Raw genomic sequence first — 22217 nt, 5'->3', positions numbered from 1 at the left:
TGATATATGCAAAATAATGTAATTTCTTTTGAAATAAATCTGCAAACAGCACCAAACGTGTTGTTTTTTAGAAGCGCGGTTATTTGTTCTCTCAATAATGTTAGTAATAAACGGTCTACCATACCACCAACAGAGATTATAACAATAGTTTGGTCCCTGAATTTTAGAGGCATTGTACAGTTTGTGGGGTTAAATAATCATTCAGTTCCACAATATGTTTCTTAGGTATTTTGCGCTCTCTTGTATACATGCAGGCATACATCTGGTGGACAAAACGTAAAGATTACTTTGTTCTAAGTTTAAGTGCAGCTGTCTTGTAACGAAAGATATATACATGTATGCCAACATGTACAAGAAAGCGCAAAATACCTTACCCGACGTACGCAGCGCAACAGTATTGGGTCAAGTATTTAACCGTTTGGTTGTCATGTTACACCTGCTTCAACAATTTGTTTGGACCAAACCTATACCCAACAGCGACATCTAGTAGGCGCTATTTATGTTTATTTTTATCTCCAGGTGGCAGTCGCAAGCAAAATTTTCAAACTAACTTTTGGTCAATACTCAGGTCCCGCGAAAGGACTGTGTAGTTATACGGCGCACAAGTACCCATGCGAAACCGAGAAGGGGCTGTTGAATCTAAAATGGGGCCCATGAACATCATTACTTGCTTTGAAACTGATGGATTTACACTTCAAGACTTGGTCCCACTTACAATCTCATGTAATCACAAAGACGCAAGGTCCTCGCGCTGGCACACTCTTTCCTCTGAAGTGCCTAAATTTTTACCATAATAATGGACTTGTTTAACCCCATGTATTGTGTATGATTCCATTCTACCTAATATATGATGTACTTATATTAGAGTAACGCTGTAAGTAATAGATGGACGCGTTGCAAGTTGATCGACAGGAACTTAATGAAGACGAATGTATAAAGCAAAATTAAGGCGATTGTCAAGTTAAAAGTGGGTTACACTTGTTGGTTGTTCAGTTGTGGTAAACCAATGAGTCAGAAAATAACGTCACAAACAAACCCTTTCAATCAAACCAAAATTATAGCTTGGAAATGCAGTGACTCGTGGCCTCCTGTGCTCTTTCCAAATTTGATGCTACCTTTGTTACGTAGAGCTGTTTGTTTTGTGACATCGAGGCTTGAAAATCGTCCAAGGCACTTGTGCTATTGTTACCGTGAGTCTGAATGGCGAGAAGTGATATTGTGGAATCTCTTGCTGCGTTGAAATCACCGCTCGAAGCCAGAATTAGGGTGGCCTGTAATTATTCGAGTCTTGTTTGCGGTGATTTCAGCTGGCTTGCTACCCGCAGGGAGTTTACGTTCGCCCCAGACAGAAACGTGAGCACTTCAAGATCACATTTACCATAACTTCAGAAGTAGCAAATATGTGTTCTAAAGCAGGTCTGTAGTATTGTTAATGAACAGAAAGGTGTAGTGGCGATGATTTGCAACTATAATGCGTTTCGTTATCCTCACAAACAAATAATGATTTTATTTTGCACTGTACCAGCAGACCAAAGGCCGCCTTGCAGAGTAACACAATCACCTTGACTAATATTTGGTTTTAATGAAAGCTTGGCTAAGCGTTTGACAAAAGCTGAGCGTTGTTTACTGACGAAACATGGTAGCCGCGATTTCTTTACCTTTGCTAATGAATAACGACGTCGCCTAGTAGTGTTTTCTTTACCGTTTAAAGGGCTTAGTAAAGGCGGCACTTTGTCAAACAAATGTCAGAAATTTGTCAAACTGTCTGAAATTTACAGTAGGCAAGCTTACATTACCAATATACAGGAGTCTAAACTTTTTTGATTATAGACATGTTGTAATAGGGGCTGTTTAGGGAATTATATCGTCTTCTGCACGAAGATGACTTTTGTTGAATTGAACTATGGAGGTACTTTTAACCAGCTCTTTAACTTGATTTTAATGAGTAATTCTGATACTCGTTACATTGTCGGTTGCTATGGTAAATGGCGTGCACTGTATTTCAGACAACAAACAAATGTTGTTCAATCCGAACTGTCAGACGCGGTTACTGCTGGAAAATATCAAAACACGGTGTGCGTTTCCTCAAGAAAGTAAGTGGTGTGTTAAGCTGCTTGGGAGAAAACACAAAATAAACTACTTCTATGTCCGTACAATAAAAGCAAACTCTACGGTTGTGTGTTTAAAACTTGCACCGTTGAAATTACATTTTTGCACACTTGTCCATGTTAAGTGGAAGTTGATCTTTCGGACGAATATGGAAACCTGAAGAACATATCTCAAGTCTCGACAAAATATGCAAACGAGATATTAAGTGTTGATCGTGAGAGGCTGGTGCTGATCGAAGTCAAAAGAGCGCGAAGACTTGAACAAACCCCAGACTCCAGTGAATCAACGACGGTGGATGGTGAATCACCTCTGGAAGATGTGACTTATATTCCTTTGCTTAACAACGGAAGCATCGTCACGACCAAGTTCACAGGTGACCATACTTCAGCAAGCCCAATGAATTAGATCCAAAACAATAGTAAAAACGCATTATCTGTAACAACCTTTATCAGATGTTTCGGTGGCATACATATTCGCGTTGGTTGGCAACCGGGTAACTTTCGAAAGTGTTGCCACGCATATTTTCGGAGTTGTTTATTTAGTTGTTAAGAATAAGAATTATTCAAAATTCGACAACAAACCTTCAACACTATATAATCCGGTGTTTTAGCTTTACACAATGCCGAAGGTCTAAGACAGGTTTTTGTGGGCGTTTACAGCCAGGTTGGCGAGTCGCGACTTGCCTCCATCCAGATCCGAGAGTCGCAGCCGAAGACCACGTGACAAGAAAGATAAATCGGTTCGAAAAAGTTACGATTCGAACGGAGGTTCGCTCGACCGAAATGATGGCGCAACGTCGTCGGCTACTGCCCGTAAAAGCGGACAAAGCAGGAACAGACAATCGACGACACCACGAAAGGGAAAGTCAAAAAAGAAATAATTGTCGAGTTATGTTCTGTGTCATGAAGTTTTCTCATTGCTGGGCAGTATTCAAATATTTAGCGACTGTATCTTGTCGTTCGTATTAAGTTTCCATGCCATTGCAGTTAGTTGAATGTGTGAAATCAAGTACCTCCTATAATTGTATTTTCGTCCTGTTGTTGTGTTTTGTTTCATAGATTTTAGTTTTGTTTGGTGCTACCTAAATATATATTTTCACATAATTTCCTAGTCGTTTGTCAAGAAGACAAATGATTAAGATGGTGTTTGGACGAGAGAGTAGAAGGAGTTCTTTCTACCACAGCTTGTTTCGGAATATTACGCAGTGCAGTCTCAATACCAGAAACGTTACAAAAAGGAAAATAATGTATTGGTGTCAGTTTGCTACTAAACGTTGAAGTAAACAAACTGAGGAAACAATGACAGGCCATGAAAGCGCGACGATAAAATCACAGTAAAATGACAAAAAAATATAACAAAAATGGCGTTAAACTGGAAGGCTATTGTAACTGCTTCGAAACAGCTTAGCTCGATGCAAAATGAAATAAAAATATGTACAGAAATACTGCATCTCCATTAACAAAAGTAATTAGTACCTAAACCTAATTTCCAATATGAAATGCTGAACGATTTCTATAACGATGCCAATTCCTGAAACTTCTTGCATTTTATGCAATGCAGTCTAAGCATTTATATCTAGCAATCAATAAACTAACTTACAAGGATGACATCATGCTAGGCGTTTTTGCAGGCAATTTATAAATAGAAAAACGCGTAATAAACGAATTAAAAGAACTTGTATTCCTCATTGCACGCTCCGCCTGTCGCGACGTCAATGAAATCTCGATAATAAGCGAGTTTCGTGTAGATTCCTGGCTTAATGTCGGTCTTTACAGTTGAGCAAGTTCTGGTTCCGGCGATTGCAACTCCAATCAGATCCCACCTTGCATCAATACCGCGTTTCATGAGAGGTCCTCCCGAATCACCCTGTAACAAACAACTGGTCGTGAGGTTTTGTTCAAAAAACATCGAAAAAAAAAAAACTTTTGGTTTATAACTGTTAAAAAGTTTTAATTTCTTACTCTTTGAGTTTTTTGCCTTATTTCTTTATATTTTGCTAAAATGTTTAAAAACTGCTGACAAAACTTTGCGACAAACTACAAAGCACCTTCCAACTCTCCTTTTCAGCGAAAACTACCAAGTTCAACATTTTGCCACATCAGGTGATTTGGCTTGTTGAAAAATAAAACTTTGCAACAACTTGGCGTTTCAACAAAAAGTCAACTTACGGCGCACGCGTCTTCCAGATAAGCTCCCTCGGTACAAATCCAAGCCTCATGGAAGTGGTTTGGCCAAAACGACCGGCACTTGTTGTTGGCGATCAACGGTAAAGTCAACTCCTTCAACTTGGATTTGTTCTGATCGCCGACCTCTGCAAGATTATGACGTTTCTGATTAATATTGAACGATTTATATCTATTCGGAAACTTGTCACTACACTTACGTAAGGTTTCACCCCATCCCGTAACCCACGCTTTTTGCCTAGGTATCAGTATGTCCTCTCTCTCTGGTAGACAGGCAGGCTGTACATAGTTCGTGTACTGAATAGGTTCCTGCCAAAATAGTTAATGTACAAGTTTATAATAAATACAAGTCTTTGTAGCTCCTAGTATGTTTTGAAACTTTACCTTTAGTTTGGCCACGGCGATATCATGCTTGAGGGATCGGAAATCGTACTCGGGGTGAGCTTCAAATGACTCGATTTCGAATACTTGCATCGTTGGTTCAGGCGAGTCTCTGTAGTACTTCCCGACGTGTATAGCGTAAACTGAAGGGAACTTTCTAAAAAAATATGACACGTTGAAGCAAAAGGGCCAATAATGTTATCATATAGTAAGTGTAGCTATGGTGTGACTTAAAACGATCTTGTGAGCTAAATAGCCAAACAGCTCACTATAAAAAATATGTCACGTCAGCCGTACGGCAAAGGCAAATTTTTTTGGATGTTGTGTAAGCGCTGTGGCAGGTTGAACAGTAGGACAAATACACGCTCGGCATTTAGCAAACACTCCTCAAAGAGCTCAAGTGTCATCGTTTCGCACTTAACGCCAAACGGTTTTTTTTTCAATAACTGGTTTTCTGGCCTTGTAACGTATATGCTTAGGACGAATCAGTATCTCACAGGGTTAGTTGCCTACTTTGTGTTCCCGTGCATTTTACTCCTACAACCTAGGTGGCAATAACACTAATATGGTAAGAAATATGGAAATGAAGAAATTACAAAGCTCATCAACAGAATACACATATAATGCAAAATATAAATTTGGGATATATTGATACGAATTAACCTGAAAGTTTAATATTGGGCTTGTTGTTTTTGCCGAAGCGCTGTTTTTATCTGACAATTTGAAATAACATGTTTTATATTGTTTCTTTCCACAAAGCAATTGCACCGGCAATTTAATCATAAATGTATATAATTCCTGTGACAAAACGGCCATTTTGAGCTGAAAGGCGTGACAGGTTGACTTACTCTTTCTGTCCGACCAGTTTTACTCCTCTCCTTCGATAAGCCATGAAGCAATGGCCAGCGGTAACGATCCAGCGCCTTGATATAATCGTTGCGCCACAAACATGGATGAATCTGTCATCGTCAAAGAATGTTCGACGGAACGATGCCATCCACGGCCAATACTCAATACCTCCTGACCATTGTCCTCCTAAAATTGTTTTTTCAATGCAATAAGTAACGTATTACTTACGTACAGTGTTTAGTGTTTGTGGTAAACTTACCGACGATACGGTGGGTGATTTGACCATCTGTTGCTCGGTGTCCGCAATTTCCTTCAAAAAATGTGTTTTAGAAGAAGTGCACGAAACACAAATGCGACAAAAAACACAACTTACGAGGGTAGCATGTTCTAGGCGGCAATGGACGCTGCTCTTTTTCGAATAAGACCGGGATACCAATGCTTGTGGGGACTTTCGGCTTCTTGGTTGGGGATTCTGGCACAGGTTTGTCGGTTGGTTTTGCAGCGGACGGTCTGTTGTTGCTCGATAACAGACTTGAAATCAAGTTCGCACTTGGCGAATTCCCGAGAAGTTGAGATAAGAGACTGGACATTCCTCCTCCGGCGGATGAGGGGGCCGTGGAGGGCCTCAATCGGTTAAGGAGGAGATTTGTCAACGCGGAACCGGATCCCGCTGAGTTGCTGGGGTTCAAATAACTACTAAATATCTGTGACATGGAGTTTGACTGGGAAACGCGAGGTTTGTTGGTAACTAGGGGCGCTGCAGTAACGGGTTCTTCCTCAAATGGGCTCCCGAAAATGTTTAAAACGGTTTTCTGGTTCGTGTTTCCGGATGACGGTTTGTTGTAAAGTGACGATAAAGTGTTGAGTAAATTTGAGGATGTCCCGGTCGATTGTTGTCCACTAAGTCCGGAGAGCAAGTTGCTGAAGAGAAGGCTATTGGAAGCAGGAGGAGGGGTTGAAGCCTGCTGTTGTTGCCCAAGGATTGACAGAATGTTGGAAAGGCTTGATGTCGCCGACGTGGATGCGTTTCTGGGTCGATTGAGTAAGGATAACATGCTCAGTGTATTCATTGGTTTCGCTGTGTTTTGCTGGAGGAAGTTTGTAATTGCAGGATTCACTGTTGTAGGAAGGTTCATGGGTCGTCTCAGAGAAGACAGGATGTTAAATATGTTGCCGTTCGCTTGGCTGATCCCGCCAGGACTACCGAAGCTTTGAAATGTATTGGGTGATCCGCCGGTATTTTGTCCGAAAGCATTAGAAATACTCGGGTTCATGCCATTGAACAGGGATGACCCCGGCCCGATATTTCCTGTTGACTGAGCAACTTTCGGTGTGTTTCCTGGTTGATACTCGGGACGAATTCCAGGCCAGTACCTTTTCGGACCCGAAGTTGTAGCAGAGGCGGTCATTATGTCTGTGGCTAAAGCATTAAGTTTTGGTTACAAAAACAGTACAGGTCATTTCCACAGTGATAGCAAAGCTACGTCGCAAATATATTTACTCGTGGTTGTCGTCGCTTTTGTAGAAGTTGTAGTGGGTGGTTGCGTTGTGTTTGTCATCGTCATGGTTTTGTAGCAATGGGGAACTCGTTTGCTTCCAATCACCTTTACCACCGGATCGTAACAGCAGTTCAGCTGTAAATTAGTTGTTTCTTACTAATTGACCTCAAACGAAACCAACAAAGCTAAGTTAGAAACTGTACGCGTTTTACCTTAGCGGCGGCAACAACTCGCATTACCAACTTCTACACTGAAACACATCAAGACTTTTTTCGACTATTTTAAGTTCCATAAAACCTAATGTCCAAATTTATAGATCGCTTAGGTGCAAAAAACTTGGAGGTAATAACTAGCCGAAGCAGACGTCTCAAACACTGCTGTGTTCATCAGCGGTTGGAGAAGACAGAGTCGCAGCAAGGCGCGTGCCGGGGTAAGCAGGTGGGTAACTAACAGACCAAAACAACAAAAAGATCACTATTTTATTAACTTACTTTTGTGCAAGCTTCACACTCGCTTTCTCCTGCTTTCCTTGCAAAATCACGTCCGATACACGATACCCGCATATCAAGATTCATCTGACATTTTGAAGCACCTGCAATGTAAAACAAATTGTTTACATGGTCCTTACTGCCCAAATAATGTGAACGGATGTTATATACCCACCTCTAACTTTTCTAAACAGCCTGTAAGTGTTTTGGCACATCAGTTCGTCTCTAATTTCACGTGTCAATCTGCACAAATATTTTAACAATTACAAACTTTCAATCGCGAATTTTTGGCATTTGTTGGAAAGGTTTTACTTACAGAGGCAATTCTGACGACGGTTGTTTAGATTCTGTAACGAGAATCAAGGTTAGTCGAACAAACAAAACCAAAACATCACTACATTGCGACAAAACAGCCACTTACTTTTAGTGTTTGCACCAGTAGTCGCGTTCATCAACACTTGTATCCAATGAGGAATAGGCTTCAGAGTAAAAGCCTGGACTGGGTTGGTTGTTGTCCTGGGTACTGTGGTTGTGGTGGGTAGAGTGGAAGTGGTTTCCTCAAATCGTTCAGTATAACACCAAGGAACACCAGCTGTACTTGTGGGTTTGAAGCAACATGCTCTCTCGGCACACTCCGAACTTGTTATTCCAGGAAATCCACAGTCGTTTCTGCACGAACGCGATGTTAAATAAACAAAGATAATCCGTATTTTACTGTTTTGATTTTGCGCATGATTTTCGTTTTATCGTTACGTAACAACACTAAAACACACAGATATTTTTTCCACCCATTCGCCAGTCGGCTTCACAAAGATTACACATTCCAAGTGCATATCGCATCCCAATGAAAAAATCATATTTAGTTTTATTTTGAACATATAAATTTTGTGACTGGTTTTTGTTCATGCCATTACCACGATTTCTATGGTTCTGCCTTCAACGGCATTTTTGAAGAACGCTGAAGTTCTTTTGCCAGTTGTAAAAATTTCGCGAACAAAATTGCTCTATTGCATGCGTAAAAAGCACATAATATATTTAACTCAACAAACCTCATGCTGTCTTCTATTTCAGGGCACTCATATTCTTCCTTGTTGGAGTTGACCACTAAAAAAATTTGTTACGTTACCAGATAGCTCGTTCAACCAAAATTAATCCTGTTATTGCAAACCTGATACAGCGCTCCCATGTGTCGAAACCAGGCACAAAACCAGCGAGCCAAATATAATCCTGGCGTAAGACATTCCGTCTTGCTTTAGACTTTGCAAATGTGTTTATCATGCGTTTATCAACTTAAAACCTTTCTGCAACAAATCCATATGTTATGTAAAAAACTGCATTGGTCTGTGCTTATCATACGTGAACGATCATATCCGCTACAACCGGTAATTGTATCTAGTCTCTATGAATGTATCCACGTACATTACTGAGTGATATTCCTTGCAAGCGATCGACATCTGTTTTATTCCGATGAACGTGGAGAGTTAAGACACGAGTGCCTTCTTTGTGTCCAATTGGGCGGGCTTCGTCATTAGAGGTGCATGGGCGCAGATTATCGGGGCGCAGGGGGGAGGCACGAAACGACAACAAAGCGCGGAATTTGGTATCTAATTATGAACAGCACTGCCGCATGCAAAACTAGTCGCAGCGCATGAAAGGATTTAGAAAGTGCGCTCGCCCTGTTGCGATACCGTAAAAACGTCAAAGGAAATAAAATTATTTGGCATTGTCGCGAAACAATTACGGCTATTATTAATGAGAGCCGTGGCGAAGGGATGCTGATACTTCACTTGCAAAGCAAGAAATTCACACGCCGTGGCAATTTTACGACCTTTATCAAAGGAACCTGCAACCCGAACCCATAATTACTTGAGGTACTTCAAAGCACCTGCTCCTTCACGCATGAGTAAGTAAATTTCATGGACGAAATAGGCGTTTAACACAATAAACAGTGAGTTAATCTACTATGGAAAGGTCAAATTGGGTACAATTTTAGGTGGTAATTTTTGCCGGTTGTAAAATAATGACACACGTTATTTACAAGAAAAAAACGATCAGTCACTTCCTACTTATTATCATGTGTTTTCAAAAATATCATGAAAACAATTATTTTTAAAATTCCACTCTTTGATAAAAACTTTTAATTCTCTGCACAAGGTATGCAAAGGTAAGAAGGTTAATGAAGAGCCTTATTGAGTAAAGTCGTGTTTACTTCCGCAGTAAAAGAACAGCATAAATAGGGTTTTGAAGAAACGCAATATTACGTGGAGATTGCCACCCTATGCATTAAGGATTACTAGAAGGCGAAATGGGTTCCACCTGCATATATCACTTAATCACTATGGCAAGGCCACGACATAAGTCGATCATTTACTCATCGGGATTCGTCATTCATTGAGCTCCCGACTCGCCGTCTAATCGCACAACCGCTTCTAAAGTCTCCGAACTGTTTATGTTCACGCATGTAGAACTTGGTTGAACCAGCAAGTCGGGTTTTGCGTGATGTAAATCGCGCACCCTGTTTGGGATTTTTATTTATGCTGCTTTTCAAGTTAGATAGCAGCTCGTCACAACTGGAAGTTTTTAGCGCAAAAAATACATGCCCGCACGTAACAAACCGAAGGCAGGCAAAGATTATCGTAAAGACAAAATTTTGTTTCATGTCCACAAACGATCATACGCATTTTTTCACCAGGTTTGTGGTTTGATGAGACACAATAAAGGCGAGCTGGGTAGTGTGGAGATAAAAAATTATTATTATTATTCACATTGGTGTCAATAAATGTTAAAGGTTCCATTTGTTACTATCTAGTAAATGATGATAACTGGTGAAAAACGTTTATCGGATTACTTGACGTTTTGGGGGTTCCTTAACTTAAATAAAATTTTTGGGAAAATTTTTTGGAAACACTGTGTTGTTAAACCCAGGTTAACAAATGATTCTGGAAATCAACATGGGCTCATGATACGAGGTAAAAACTCAACGCTCTGACAGTGAAATTGTTTTTGTTTAACAAATAATTATGACCAGCAGGTCGCTATTTTCCAATTGTTTTTTGAAAAGCGTGTTCATGGTTTAAATTTCGGTTGTTGTAAACACGTCATTTCAGTTGCTGAGAATCAACAGAAAATATCAATCTTGCCAACAGTTCTTACGATGCTTAAAAAGCGGAAAAATAAATTTCGAGCTTGATTCCATTATCCACTAAAGTTTCAGCTACCGACACTTTACTTAAGATAACACAAGAGGGGACGATGAGTGTTCACGGTGCGCCACATCAGAACCCAAACGAGTCCAGGGGTCCATGAATATTAGTTTTTGGATTGTAACTAAGAGATTTCTATCGTCAAGAATTGCTTCCAGCTACAATTTTATGTGCTTTCCAAAAAAAATACCTTCGCACTGGCACATTTTTCGCTCAAGGGCCCTGCCTTGTACTAAAGTTGGCCTTTTTTCCCTGAGTAAAATCTATTCGACATTGTGGTTAACTGGAGTTGAAATATGAATGGAAGTGAGTAGAAAGAAGGACAATGTTCTTATAATTCTGGTAAATTATTCCATTCATTTTTTGCTGGAAGTGCCCGAACATTTTCCAGATAGATAGCGCATGTTTAGCACACGTTATACTCCTGACTGTAGCAGGACCAACTCCTATTTGAAACTTTTAACATTTCACCAGACAGTTTTGTCAACTACATGTTTGTACACAATCCATTACGCTACACGCCATACATCGATAGGACATACAAAAAATATTTTCGCTTCAATATTACCCAGTAAAAAAAACCTTCATTAAATATTATATTGCTACCATTAGGTTTGATACATTTATCAGTGTTAAAAAAAACATCCGCAGTTGCTTTCAAATTTAAAAAACAATTAGCATCGATTCACAAAGAGACACCAATGAACAACTACCACAGAACTTTGCTACAGCACAAACGATCGGTAAAAAATGTGTATCGCGACAGAACCTGTCCAAAAAACATTAAATTGTGGAGCACGATTGTAACAGTTATAACTTACCGGCAAATGCTTGTCATTAAAAGCACGTAAAATATTACATATTTACGCAGTTACGTTCTGGATGCGTCGAGATCGTCGTATCGGAATTATACACACACATAAATATGTACAGGAACGCGTACAAAGAAGGGACATGGGAATACTGATTGGCTGATGATAACATTTTAGGATGATGTTGATTCGCAAAACAATTGCAGTCTTATTAGTGATTGAAGAAATTCCGACGAGCATTTTGAATCAGAAAAACCAAGTTATCGAAAAGCTGACAAGCGTTACGAGTGACACTTTACAATGGTGGGGTTAAAGGTTATAGAACAAGCAGTTAACTTTATTTTTAATATCTTTACTTTGTTATTCGGGGCTATGTGGCTGGTTTAAAACACCGTTACCCTGTTGTACCGACCGATTTAAACCCGTTCCATCACCGAAAGATGCGTTGACATTTAAGAGCAATTACTTGCGCACCATGAGATGAAAGAAAAGGACAAAAAGGGGAGAGAAAGGAAGTGCCAATGACGTCAGAAACACGCAAGTGGTCGAAGTCGCAGAGAAGCATATATGCGCACACTAAACTTACGCAACGTATTGTAAAGCGTTACCACGAAGAAAACTGATCGGTCAGGAAAAGTTCTATGTACAGCACACCGTCCGCTGGGTGGCGTCACTTAGGCCATTTGTTGCTTCTCGAAAAACTTGTAGGTGGGATTTTCGTATCCGTTCTGCTGCATCTGAAGTAGCTGGCGTTCCTCGGATGTGAGGTGATCATCCACCTGATAAAATACTGTTTTAACTTACATTCTATTAAATTAGTGCGTTTAAGTTTTACTATACGTTTGTTACAGTAAGTTTGGTTAAGATAACTAAGTGCCACAGCATGTCAGCGAAGCTTGAGAAAAATTTGTTTGAGCTTGTCGAATCGAAACTGTTTCTAAACTAAGTATTTCATTTGCACCAAAGAGGACAAAGAAGAACTTAATCCACACGATGGCCCTTTTTAACCATATAATTTAAGATTAGATATGGATGTAGTTTCAAAAAATTCCGGCTTAAACGCATATTCATACATGATTTAATTCACAGTCAAACATCGATGCGTAATATGTCGTTTGACACATTATTGTGCCGTTAAATCACGCGAACGACGAACGACGAGGCCTGTCTGAAATCATACGATGGTCGCTGAAGGTTTGAATAACAGAAGCCTACGCAGTTAAGTCATTGAAAGTGAACCATTTACGCAAATGTGCAGTCAGCACACGACAGCATTGAAACTTCTGCACAATGCTCGCGAAAACGCTATTCACAACTTTCCAGGAAACTCTACGGATTGTGAAAGGTTATGGAAAGGGGTAGAATTGATGAGTGACCGGGTGAAGCAAAGGCATTTCATCGATATTTCGTCATCGACCTTTCCACGTCCGGTTCAACCAATTGAAGCGAATTTAATTAGCAAGGCTATAACGAACAACCGCTTGAGTGCCTTTCAACGTAGATTGACACTTGTTTGTTAATTAGACCGACGCGGGGTTTGCAGTTGGGTGCGAAAAAAGTACGGTGAACGGGTCCAACTTTTACATTTGCCATTACATTATATGGCCATGGGTAGCCTATGGTTCGGAGCGCTTTTTTTATTCTACATTTAGTTTAAACGAGTGTTTTAAACATTTACATTTTATTGACAAGGCAAAAACTGGGCATTGAGTCACAAGTGTTTACCACAGTTTAAGGGTTTTGTGAATTAAAACGACCTTTGTTGCTTGACTGAACTTAATGAGTCGCGACAACCACCTTGCGCAACCCACACTCACAATTGCAACACCTACGTTTAACAAACTTCACGAACGTTATTTGGAAACTATTCGACCATATCACGTATGGAGGAGCGTGACGTCAGTTGCTGACTTGTTTTTATGGCCGGTATTGGACGAACTGTTAGGAACGCTTTAGATCCGATAGGGATTGAACTCCAAAGAGTCACGAATCTTAATCACGTAATCCCCATCCTATTACTTACAATTAAATTATCCTAATACGCAAATATCGACCTCTGGGTTAAACACGCACCGTAAATATCACGAGCGAAAGGAAACACCATTAAAGCTGGTTTCATTTTTAAACGTGCGATGATTATGTAACGGGCGCTGGTGTTTATTAAAAAAATCAAGCTCGTAAAATTATGTTCATAGAAAATGGTTTCGGGGTATTTCCCAACAAACAACCATTGTTTAACTTCCTGGCAACTGCTTTAACGGTTTTTAAACCCGAAACGCAAATAAACAATGACTGTGGACAGGTGAGTGTACATTATCATCGGAACTGAGATCTCGTACCTTGATTTGTGTAAATCTGTGAGTCATTCGACGTCGAACCGCCATGTAATGCACGATGGAGGCGAAACAGACGATCAAAACAAGACCTCCGACCACAGCTATTCCGGTCCATTTGAGCCAAGCAACTTCGCTCGTTCGGTCTCCACCAGCACCCTGCGGAAAAAACTCGTTAGCGGCTTAAACTTGACATACGAAAAAACCTATATCCACTACAATTTAATGTATACGCAGAGAAAATAAGGTTTCGCCAAGTTACATCGCGTGACTTACCAAGCAGAAACTCAACAAGCAAAACAATAGAAAAATGTTCTATCGTTTCTAAATGATAAAGGGTATAAAACGGACTGGAACTAGAATATTGACGCCAGTGTATATAGAGTGAACGTAGAAGTTAAACAAATGCGGCTCAAATACCTTTGGACCCCTTCAAGACGACGATATAACCGCAAACCAGGGCGTACTGTTTATTCTGTACATTAATAGGTACAGATTAAATTCCACAGCAAACAACGTACCATGATTGCCGCACTGTTGAAGTAATATTCGTCTTCGTCCACATCCATCATATCTCCATCCCCATCCTCATCCGCGTCCTCGGGATCATCTTCTGGTTCGTTATCGGAATACTACAGAAATATTTTCGTTTAACATACAAAGAAGTGTAACCGAGCGTGCAATATTACAGGTATTCCACAGACCGTGATGAGCGAATTGATAACACATGTACATAAGTTTGTGTTGGGCGGAAATTATTTTCAAACATACTTCGTCCCCACGAACATATTTACTAACTCATAGGTAAAAAAATGAATACAATAGTTTTCAATAAAGAGTAAATGACATTTTGCTGTGAATTGTGTTTTTTTTTTCGAACAGTATGCTTATTTCGTAACTTAGGGACTTGGTTCAAGGAAATTACCGATCGGTTTTCAGAATTACCTAAACACTTTTTGTACGCAGGAAGTGCCATTCTCCCTAAAAACGAGACGATCGTATGACCCAAGTACCTTACACAGCGGGCATGAAGGTTATTTCTCTCACTATGAAAACCGAAATGAAAGGCGACGCGTCGGACGAAATTAGAAAACACATTACACGTAACAAGCGTTTCGAATTGCCCACAACACGCGGAAATGAGCAGACAGGCGTATTTCTTGACATCCGTCTCGAGATACGCTTCGATCAGCCTTTCGCATCTGACTGACAACTTCTTGAAGCCAGGACACAGACAGCGGGTCAACAACTTACAGCTCAAGCCTTATTGTTTGGCGGCATTGGCGCTACTCATTATTATTCGCAGAACACGTAAAAGCGAGTAAAAGGCCACTGGATTGTTTGGTAGAGCGAACAGCAAATCGTGTAAGGACACTTGTATGGAGATTTAACAGTATTTGTTATAGGTTTGATACACTCTACGCACATGCATTTTTTGGCAGTAGTTTTGGAGGCATTTATTTGGCGGCTACTTTTGATCAAATGCCGGTTTTCTTTCATTTTGACATAAACAGTCTGATATGATCTTAAACCGTCATCTCAAAAATGCAGCATGATTGTAATTCAGATGTCTAGCTGACAAAACAAATAGTTGCAAAAAACAAGTATGTAACCTCTTCTGTGTCCACATCATTATTGATGTCAACATCTACATTTGGTAGGGAAACATCCTCCTCACTATCATCAACATCATCTTCATCAAAATCATCATCTCCATCCAGTTCTTCTTCATCATATTCATCCTCTGCACATATACAAAGGTCGCGCGACATTAGCTCATAAATTATTGAAATACCTTTTGTGGGTAGCTTGTAACCTAATTGTTTTAATCGCCTTAAGGATGTGGAAGGACTGTGAAAGTACTTTTTTGTGTTTGGAAAAACACTTACCGTCTTCATCGTATTCGTCGTACTCATCATCCTCATAATAATCATCTTCATTGTCTTCTTCTGCAAAAGTTAACGTTCCTTTTTTTGTGCAGTTCACGAATTACATTGCATGCAGTAAAATACCACTGATGTTCATCATGATATTGGTACAATGAAATATTTAGAATATAAAACATTTTTCTCACTATCGGCTTTATTGTTTCAACTTTAACATTGATAATTTTTAGAACTGATAAAAGTTTTTATAATAGTACAAATTTTAACCCATTTCTATTTCCATGGAGACAAATTATTCAAACCAATAATATAAGTATATAAGTCTAAAATGTTGTGTGGTTCAGTATGTCTAATAACAATGAATTTAAAACTTTTTCAAAATCCAACCATGACCCACCCGCTTCAAGTCCGCCATTGTCTATTGTTGCTTGGTCGGTTTCCACATCCAACTCAAATGAGAATGAAGGCATCATGCGATCCATGAACGCACCTACAAAAATTTGCATTAGAAACACTGACCAAAAGCTAAAAAATAAAATGTGATGTCACTTACTCAAATCATCGTCAATTTGATCATAAACCTCTGGGTGCTGCTGTTGCAAGGTAGTGAGAGTGTCAGCAATGCGGTCCTGAAATCAATGAAAAGACATTTTAATGGATTTTAAATGCTGTATTATATAAAAACAATAAGTAGCATTGCCAAATAGATATGTAAATGGAGTGAAAAAATTGGTGTAGTAATTAAAACCTGAATTGAAGCTAGTCTTGCTTGAAGTTTCACGCTGTTTTCTGGTTGTGTTCTGATGTGTTGTTTTGTGTGCTCATGATCCTTCTTCTCATTACTGATATAGTTCTGGAGTGACTGGAAAACTTGAGCTGCCTAAAAGTTAAAAAGTTTGATCATTATCGTCAAATTATGACTTGCCTAATTCAGATGACTGCATTTAGCAATCAAACGGCCATTTTTTCCTAAAATATAAAATGGCTGGAAAACCTTGAAGAAATTAATTTTGCCTTTACATGCACACAAAATGAGATAAGCGACAGTAAACAAAGTTAGCACCTCATTGAAACTGTGGCCAAATGTACCGGTGCAAATACAGACAGCATTAGGTGTTGATTATTTTTCACATTTTTTTCATTGATGAGCTAGCAGTCTCTATAGAGCCAGAACACAAACATTTGCTGCGCGCAAGCATTAATAGTCAATCACTCAATATATTGGCTGCAGATATAACTGCTGGGGTTAGTGAGATTCAAAGCCAAAGTACAGTGTTTTCATACACACTCACATCTGGCTCCTCAGCATTAAGTTGTTGCAGGTAATTGTGAAGTGCCGATTGCCTGTTTGAAACCAGAAGGGCATCCATTCTTGCTTCATGTACAGATGACAATTGCTCTTGCTTTTGATTGTGTTCTTGGATAAGGGCAGCCTTTGTGCGTTGCATATCCTGGAATTATATTACAATGTATAAATTTGTGCATTATGCTGAATCCACATAATAAACAAAACATTTCATAGTTATTCTTAGGTTAGGGTGTTTCAAGAGGAAAACAATATTACACATACAGCATCTAGTTTTTGTTGCTTTCCTGTAACTCCCTTGGGATCGGTAATGGCGCTTTCCAATAGTTGGCTGTTAGCTGCATCCCAGTCTGACATCACCTGTGAAAAAGGCAGTGGTGGTTAATGAGGTCGAACATACACAGTTTAAACAGATAGAAATCAGCAAAAACATTGTATCACACAATAACACAGTTTTGTTGTTAAATTTTAAAGTATTCAACAATCTTGTCAAGGTATTAAACACGTTTTGAAACTGAAACAATTACTTCACAAAAAAAAAATTACATTCAGTCATCTGTTTACCTTGGCCAACTTGAACTGGTGTACTTCCAATTCCTTTTGAACACTTTGAATATAGAGCTGTTGCTCATTTTCCATGTCCAAAGGAGAATCAAAATAGCTATTTGTTGTTGTTGTGGAAAGTTCACTGGTTTCTGGTTGAGAAGCTATTAAATTCAAACATATTTTTATTTAATTTGCCCATTATATGCTGCAAATATTTAAGTTTTTAAAAGTTCAACAGTGTTTGCAGTATATATTTTTTTACCTTTTGTGGTAGTTGTAGTGGTGGCTAAACAAGTACTCTGACAATCTTCCACAGTTTTGAAGTTGTTACCATTAGCACCACATCCCCCATACACAAACTGCAGGCACTGACCAGTTGTTGTGTCATAATACCACCTATGGAACATCGCCTTACACAGGCCGACTAATTTTGGCTGCTTGCAAACTGGGTTGACATCGGCATCATCTTTCGAAGTAAAGTTTAGGTAAACCGACAAATATTGCTATTGTAATTAGAAACACAGATAAATCCCCATTGCATATCCTCATATATCCAGCAAAGTGAAAAACAAATCAATTTATTGTGGCATGTTTTTTAAATCAAACGTCTTTACATTATTAATTTTGTAATAAACGTTACGTTATGACTTACCGTCTTCCACAAGGACAGGCCCAAGACCAGGAAACACTGGAAGTTGTTCAACAGGGTCAACAGCTGTAAGCAAAAGTTTGTTGAAGAATAAAACACAATTACATAATACAAAATCATAAATGTTAGTACCGATTGTGGATGGTGCACATGCTTGAGCACATTCTACTTCATTCTTGAAGTTGTTTTTGTTTCCACCACAGCCTCCATAGATGAAATGTTGACAATGGCCTAATTTTGTATCAAAGTACCAAGCGTCGAACGCTGCACGGCACTTTCCAATCACTTTTGGCAGACTGCAGATTGAGTTGGTTTCTAAAATAAGGAATCAACTACATTACAATTTAAACTAAACTAAGTATTAAAAAAATTGAAAAAAAAAATTACAATTTAATCTATACAAAGCATTTAAAAAAAATATCATAATAGTATAAATTACTTTATCATTATTGGCCGAACATCAAGCATTTGGTAATATTACAGCACAAAAATTTATTTAAATATGGACCTGGTGCTGGTTCTGGTTTGTCTTGGGGCTGATTGATGAGATCAACATTAGATTTTGTCTTGTGTGATGGGCAGCAAACAAATTCAACTCCATGCCATGCATCGACCATATCAACACATGCCTTCAAAGGACTGAATTCTCTCTGGAGGACCATGGACTGTAAAACAAGAGAGACAATTTCATGCACATGTTGGTATGGAAGGGTTTAATTGCATGTACAATGTGTACATACGTTCCAAACATTTCAAATTCACAGAAAGGTTTTGCCTAAATTGCAGAAAATATAGATAACGTGATGTCCACCAAGTCAGCTCTGTACAACCATGGAGCTGGTCCAGTCATGCAATTTGTATTAAACTGATGACTGACATAAGTTGTTGCTGAATCATCTAATATAATGTCCATGTTTTTTTGCAATATGGGCCAACCTATTTGTTCTCAGAATTAGATATTGTTAATATTTGAAATTCAGTGGAACTCGCTAAAGCCTTTAAAATAAAAACAACATTGTGGTAACTAATGTTGCAACAAGGTACAATGGACAGGATGGAAGCAATATTGTAAAACATATTTCAATTCCATTGAGCAGGATATGGGACACTTTAACCTCTTAAGAATGACACTCTCAGTCAGAGACTAAACCAAACACAACAGGAAAGCTTTGGGTGAGTCTGCGAGATTAAATGTATAATCCATACAAGTAGTAACAAAGGCTTGGCAACTTGACACCACAGAGTGTGTTGCAACAACAGTATCAAATACACTATGACGCTTATGTGCATGCTGTAAAGGCTTACCTGTTGCTGACATTGTTTGTCAGCTACAGCTGCCCAATAATGATGGCTCTCACACAGAGAAACATTGTGCACATGCAGAAATTGACATCCAGTATCTACTCTGAGGGCTGGGCTTTGGAATCGGCCAACTGCAAAGATAGTACATAATCATTTGCTAATCAGTCCAAACTGCTAGGAATAAAGACACCAAATCAACTCACCGATGCATTTTACAGGAACCACAGCATGTGAATGTCCCTTGCATTTGGGTCCACTTTTGCCGAGGGAACACCAACTATCAATTTTTACTTTGCTGGTTTCTTCAACCACATTGGTCACTGATAACTGGGGATAAACCTAACAAGAAGAAAATCTTTTTTATTTCACTGTTTTTTGATGAAAGTAAATTTCTGAATCATTGCCCTTGGTTGTAATTAGTATCACAGCCACAATAGGAATAAACACTAATAAGTTGCACCTTTCTGCAATAATTAAGCATTTCTGTTGGTGTAGAGAGACAGTCAGCATTTCCAGTTGTGTCAGTTACCCATTCCCCAGTGGTTACATCTCTGTGTTTTGTGTTTTTACCACACAACATGGCAATAGCTGCATCATAACGATCCTCATACTGGAAAAAATAGACACATTTACATAAAATGGTATATGTGGGATAAGCAGTGTGCACCAAGCAATATATACTTAAGAGCAACGTGTATATCCAAAGGGAGTGAACATGAATATTTTATTATGAAGTCCTGTGAAAACACCTACTAAAAATGCAAACTGAAAATCCTATTCAATATAGGAAGCAAGAAAACAATGCACTTTGATATGTACAGGAATCATTGTCGAGGTCAACCAACGGCATAACTGATACAACAACAATTACATGCTAACAATTAACAAAGTTAGTGTGAAATCCTAAAACTGACATCGTAAAAAACGCTGGTGTTGGTGGACTTTGAACAGTTACAGACATAGACTAAAGGTAGAAGTCTCAATTTTGTTTACTGTTAGTCAGACAGTCCAGATACAACATTGCAATTAATTTAACAATTTTAAACACAGTATATACAACAATTTCATTGAATTTTTGGTCAGATTATCATGTGATACAAAATATAAAGATAAACATTTAAAAAAAAAAAATAATTAAGATCCTTAAAGGTGCTAAAACATAAAATACTTTTCAAAACAAACGATAAAAAGAGGATAATTAGTACCTGAACAGGAGAGGCAGTGCAAACATGCAACAGCACAATCACCATCAACGTCAATCCACTTTTCATAATTTCACTCTCCTTGTTGTATTTTTAGGACAATTGCTTTTATAAAACTTTTATTGATTTTGTACTATTTTTGACAGAAATAAAATGCCTGTTGAAACAATGCAACAAAATGTTAAAAAGGGTCTCATAATTTAGACACAAGTTAAATACAATTTCTAATACAAGTATACTTCACAAAAAATCAGAACATACTATTTTCGATACATAAATGCATTATTGTGATCTTTGAAACCAGTAGGTTTTTTTTTTATTTACACATTCAAAAATACAATGTGGTGGTAAAGGCTATTCCTAAATGGCTAACTACATTATTACCCCAATTTCCAATAATGCACTGCAAAACACATTTTATTTTTTGAGTTTTTTGTCTAGCCAAACTATGAAATTGAGACAATTGAACCTTAAAATTTCAAAATTTATCTTTTCAAATTTCCGCTATGACAATAGTCTTTAAAGAACATGTAGAACAATAATTCCATTATTTCACTGAACAACTGCATGTAGTCTACAAGCAAAAAACTCTATACAATACTTCAATTGTATTGTGGGCCTGCTAAAGTATCTAGAGTCAGGAAGTCTGGTTCCATTGGCAAGATACACAAATTGTAGTCAAAAACAAACTACTTATATGAAGACTAAAAAAATCCCAGAATTCGCAGTTCTGTCTATCGCCGTAGTTCCTTTCCTTGTGAAAGTCCATTCATCACGGAACAATTGCCAAATTCCCATTGACACAAATTCGAACCTGACGAAACCCAGTTCACGCAACTGCCACTGCCAGGTAGGCTATAATATTAACATTACCTAGTAGGTTCGATGAGAAAGCGAAAGCTACAAAATACCCTATCGATTTGTATTTTACCTTAACCATGATACTTGCGTAGAAAAACAATCGCCCTGACTTCTGAATCAGGTGATCTCCGACCAACAAAAGCAATCGCGCTTTTTGCACAATTCTCTTCACTGCAGCATAGAAATAAAATGACCTGAAAAAATTAACTCAAAGGCCCATGGCGACACCTAGCCACAAGATTGGGCTACAATGGCGAAGTTTTGGCGTAAAATCTACATATGGAAACAAATTATGTTTTTTAAATCATGAACTCACCCTTACCCGCAAATTAATCTCTTTTTTAAATATTGCTTTCCACAACGCAATTTCTACATGTTTAATTCTTTTTTTAACTAATAAATCGAATCCTAATCCGACACTTTGAAAATGTGGTAGCCTACACAGTTTGCAGGCACAACACACACACTGCGTAAAATATTCACTAGCAGGCCGCCCCAGGTTCCGCACTGCAGGAATGACTGTAGGTTACTCCCCTTATCTCACAGCCTCGCACGTAGCTTCCTGTGTGCATACAAATGCAAACTCCACCCCGCTGAAACCACGCACA

The 22217-nt window shown here is 38.7% G+C and overlaps 3 protein-coding genes across 3 annotated transcripts; 1 reads left to right on the top strand and 2 right to left on the bottom strand.

Annotated features, from left to right (window-relative positions):
• The first annotated feature begins 1260 nt into the window (after positions 1–1260).
• LOC145899090 (uncharacterized) lies at positions 1261–3207 on the top strand. The gene is made up of 5 exons (XM_082987804.1): positions 1261–1353; positions 1845–1909; positions 2007–2093; positions 2234–2482; positions 2769–3207. Exons 2-5 carry the CDS (start codon positions 1882–1884, stop codon positions 2987–2989), a joined length of 585 nt encoding a protein of 194 aa, XP_082843930.1. The 5' UTR covers positions 1261–1353; positions 1845–1881; the 3' UTR covers positions 2990–3207.
• Positions 3208–3774: 567 nt separating this feature from the next.
• LOC145898142 (uncharacterized) lies at positions 3775–8750 on the bottom strand. Its single transcript, XM_082986577.1, has 14 exons — positions 8678–8750; positions 8559–8613; positions 7931–8178; positions 7826–7856; positions 7685–7752; positions 7513–7613; positions 7024–7156; positions 5896–6942; positions 5782–5832; positions 5522–5708; positions 4677–4830; positions 4493–4601; positions 4278–4420; positions 3775–3975 (listed from the first exon to the last, which is right to left on the bottom strand). The coding sequence occupies exons 1-14, from the start codon at positions 8748–8750 to the stop codon at positions 3775–3777; spliced, it is 2601 nt and encodes an 866-aa protein (XP_082842703.1).
• Positions 8751–11187: 2437 nt separating this feature from the next.
• LOC145897689 (amyloid-beta A4 protein-like) lies at positions 11188–20924 on the bottom strand. The gene is made up of 19 exons (XM_082986085.1): positions 20752–20924; positions 20007–20156; positions 19750–19885; positions 19550–19677; positions 18753–18909; positions 18377–18559; positions 18248–18310; positions 17858–18061; positions 17614–17756; positions 17314–17409; positions 17036–17194; positions 16492–16623; positions 16297–16372; positions 16141–16233; positions 15747–15806; positions 15471–15601; positions 14379–14489; positions 13864–14016; positions 11188–12303 (listed from the first exon to the last, which is right to left on the bottom strand). The coding sequence occupies exons 1-19, from the start codon at positions 20815–20817 to the stop codon at positions 12199–12201; spliced, it is 2346 nt and encodes a 781-aa protein (XP_082842211.1). The 5' UTR covers positions 20818–20924; the 3' UTR covers positions 11188–12198.
• Between the last annotated feature and the right edge of the window lie 1293 nt (positions 20925–22217).

This window comes from Ascidia mentula, chromosome 4 (assembly GCF_947561715.1).
Source record: "Ascidia mentula chromosome 4, kaAscMent1.1, whole genome shotgun sequence".
NCBI classification, from domain to species: domain Eukaryota; kingdom Metazoa; phylum Chordata; class Ascidiacea; order Phlebobranchia; family Ascidiidae; genus Ascidia; species Ascidia mentula.
The sequence above is the reverse complement of the archived record's forward strand: the minus strand, read 5'-3'. Positions and strand labels throughout refer to the sequence as shown.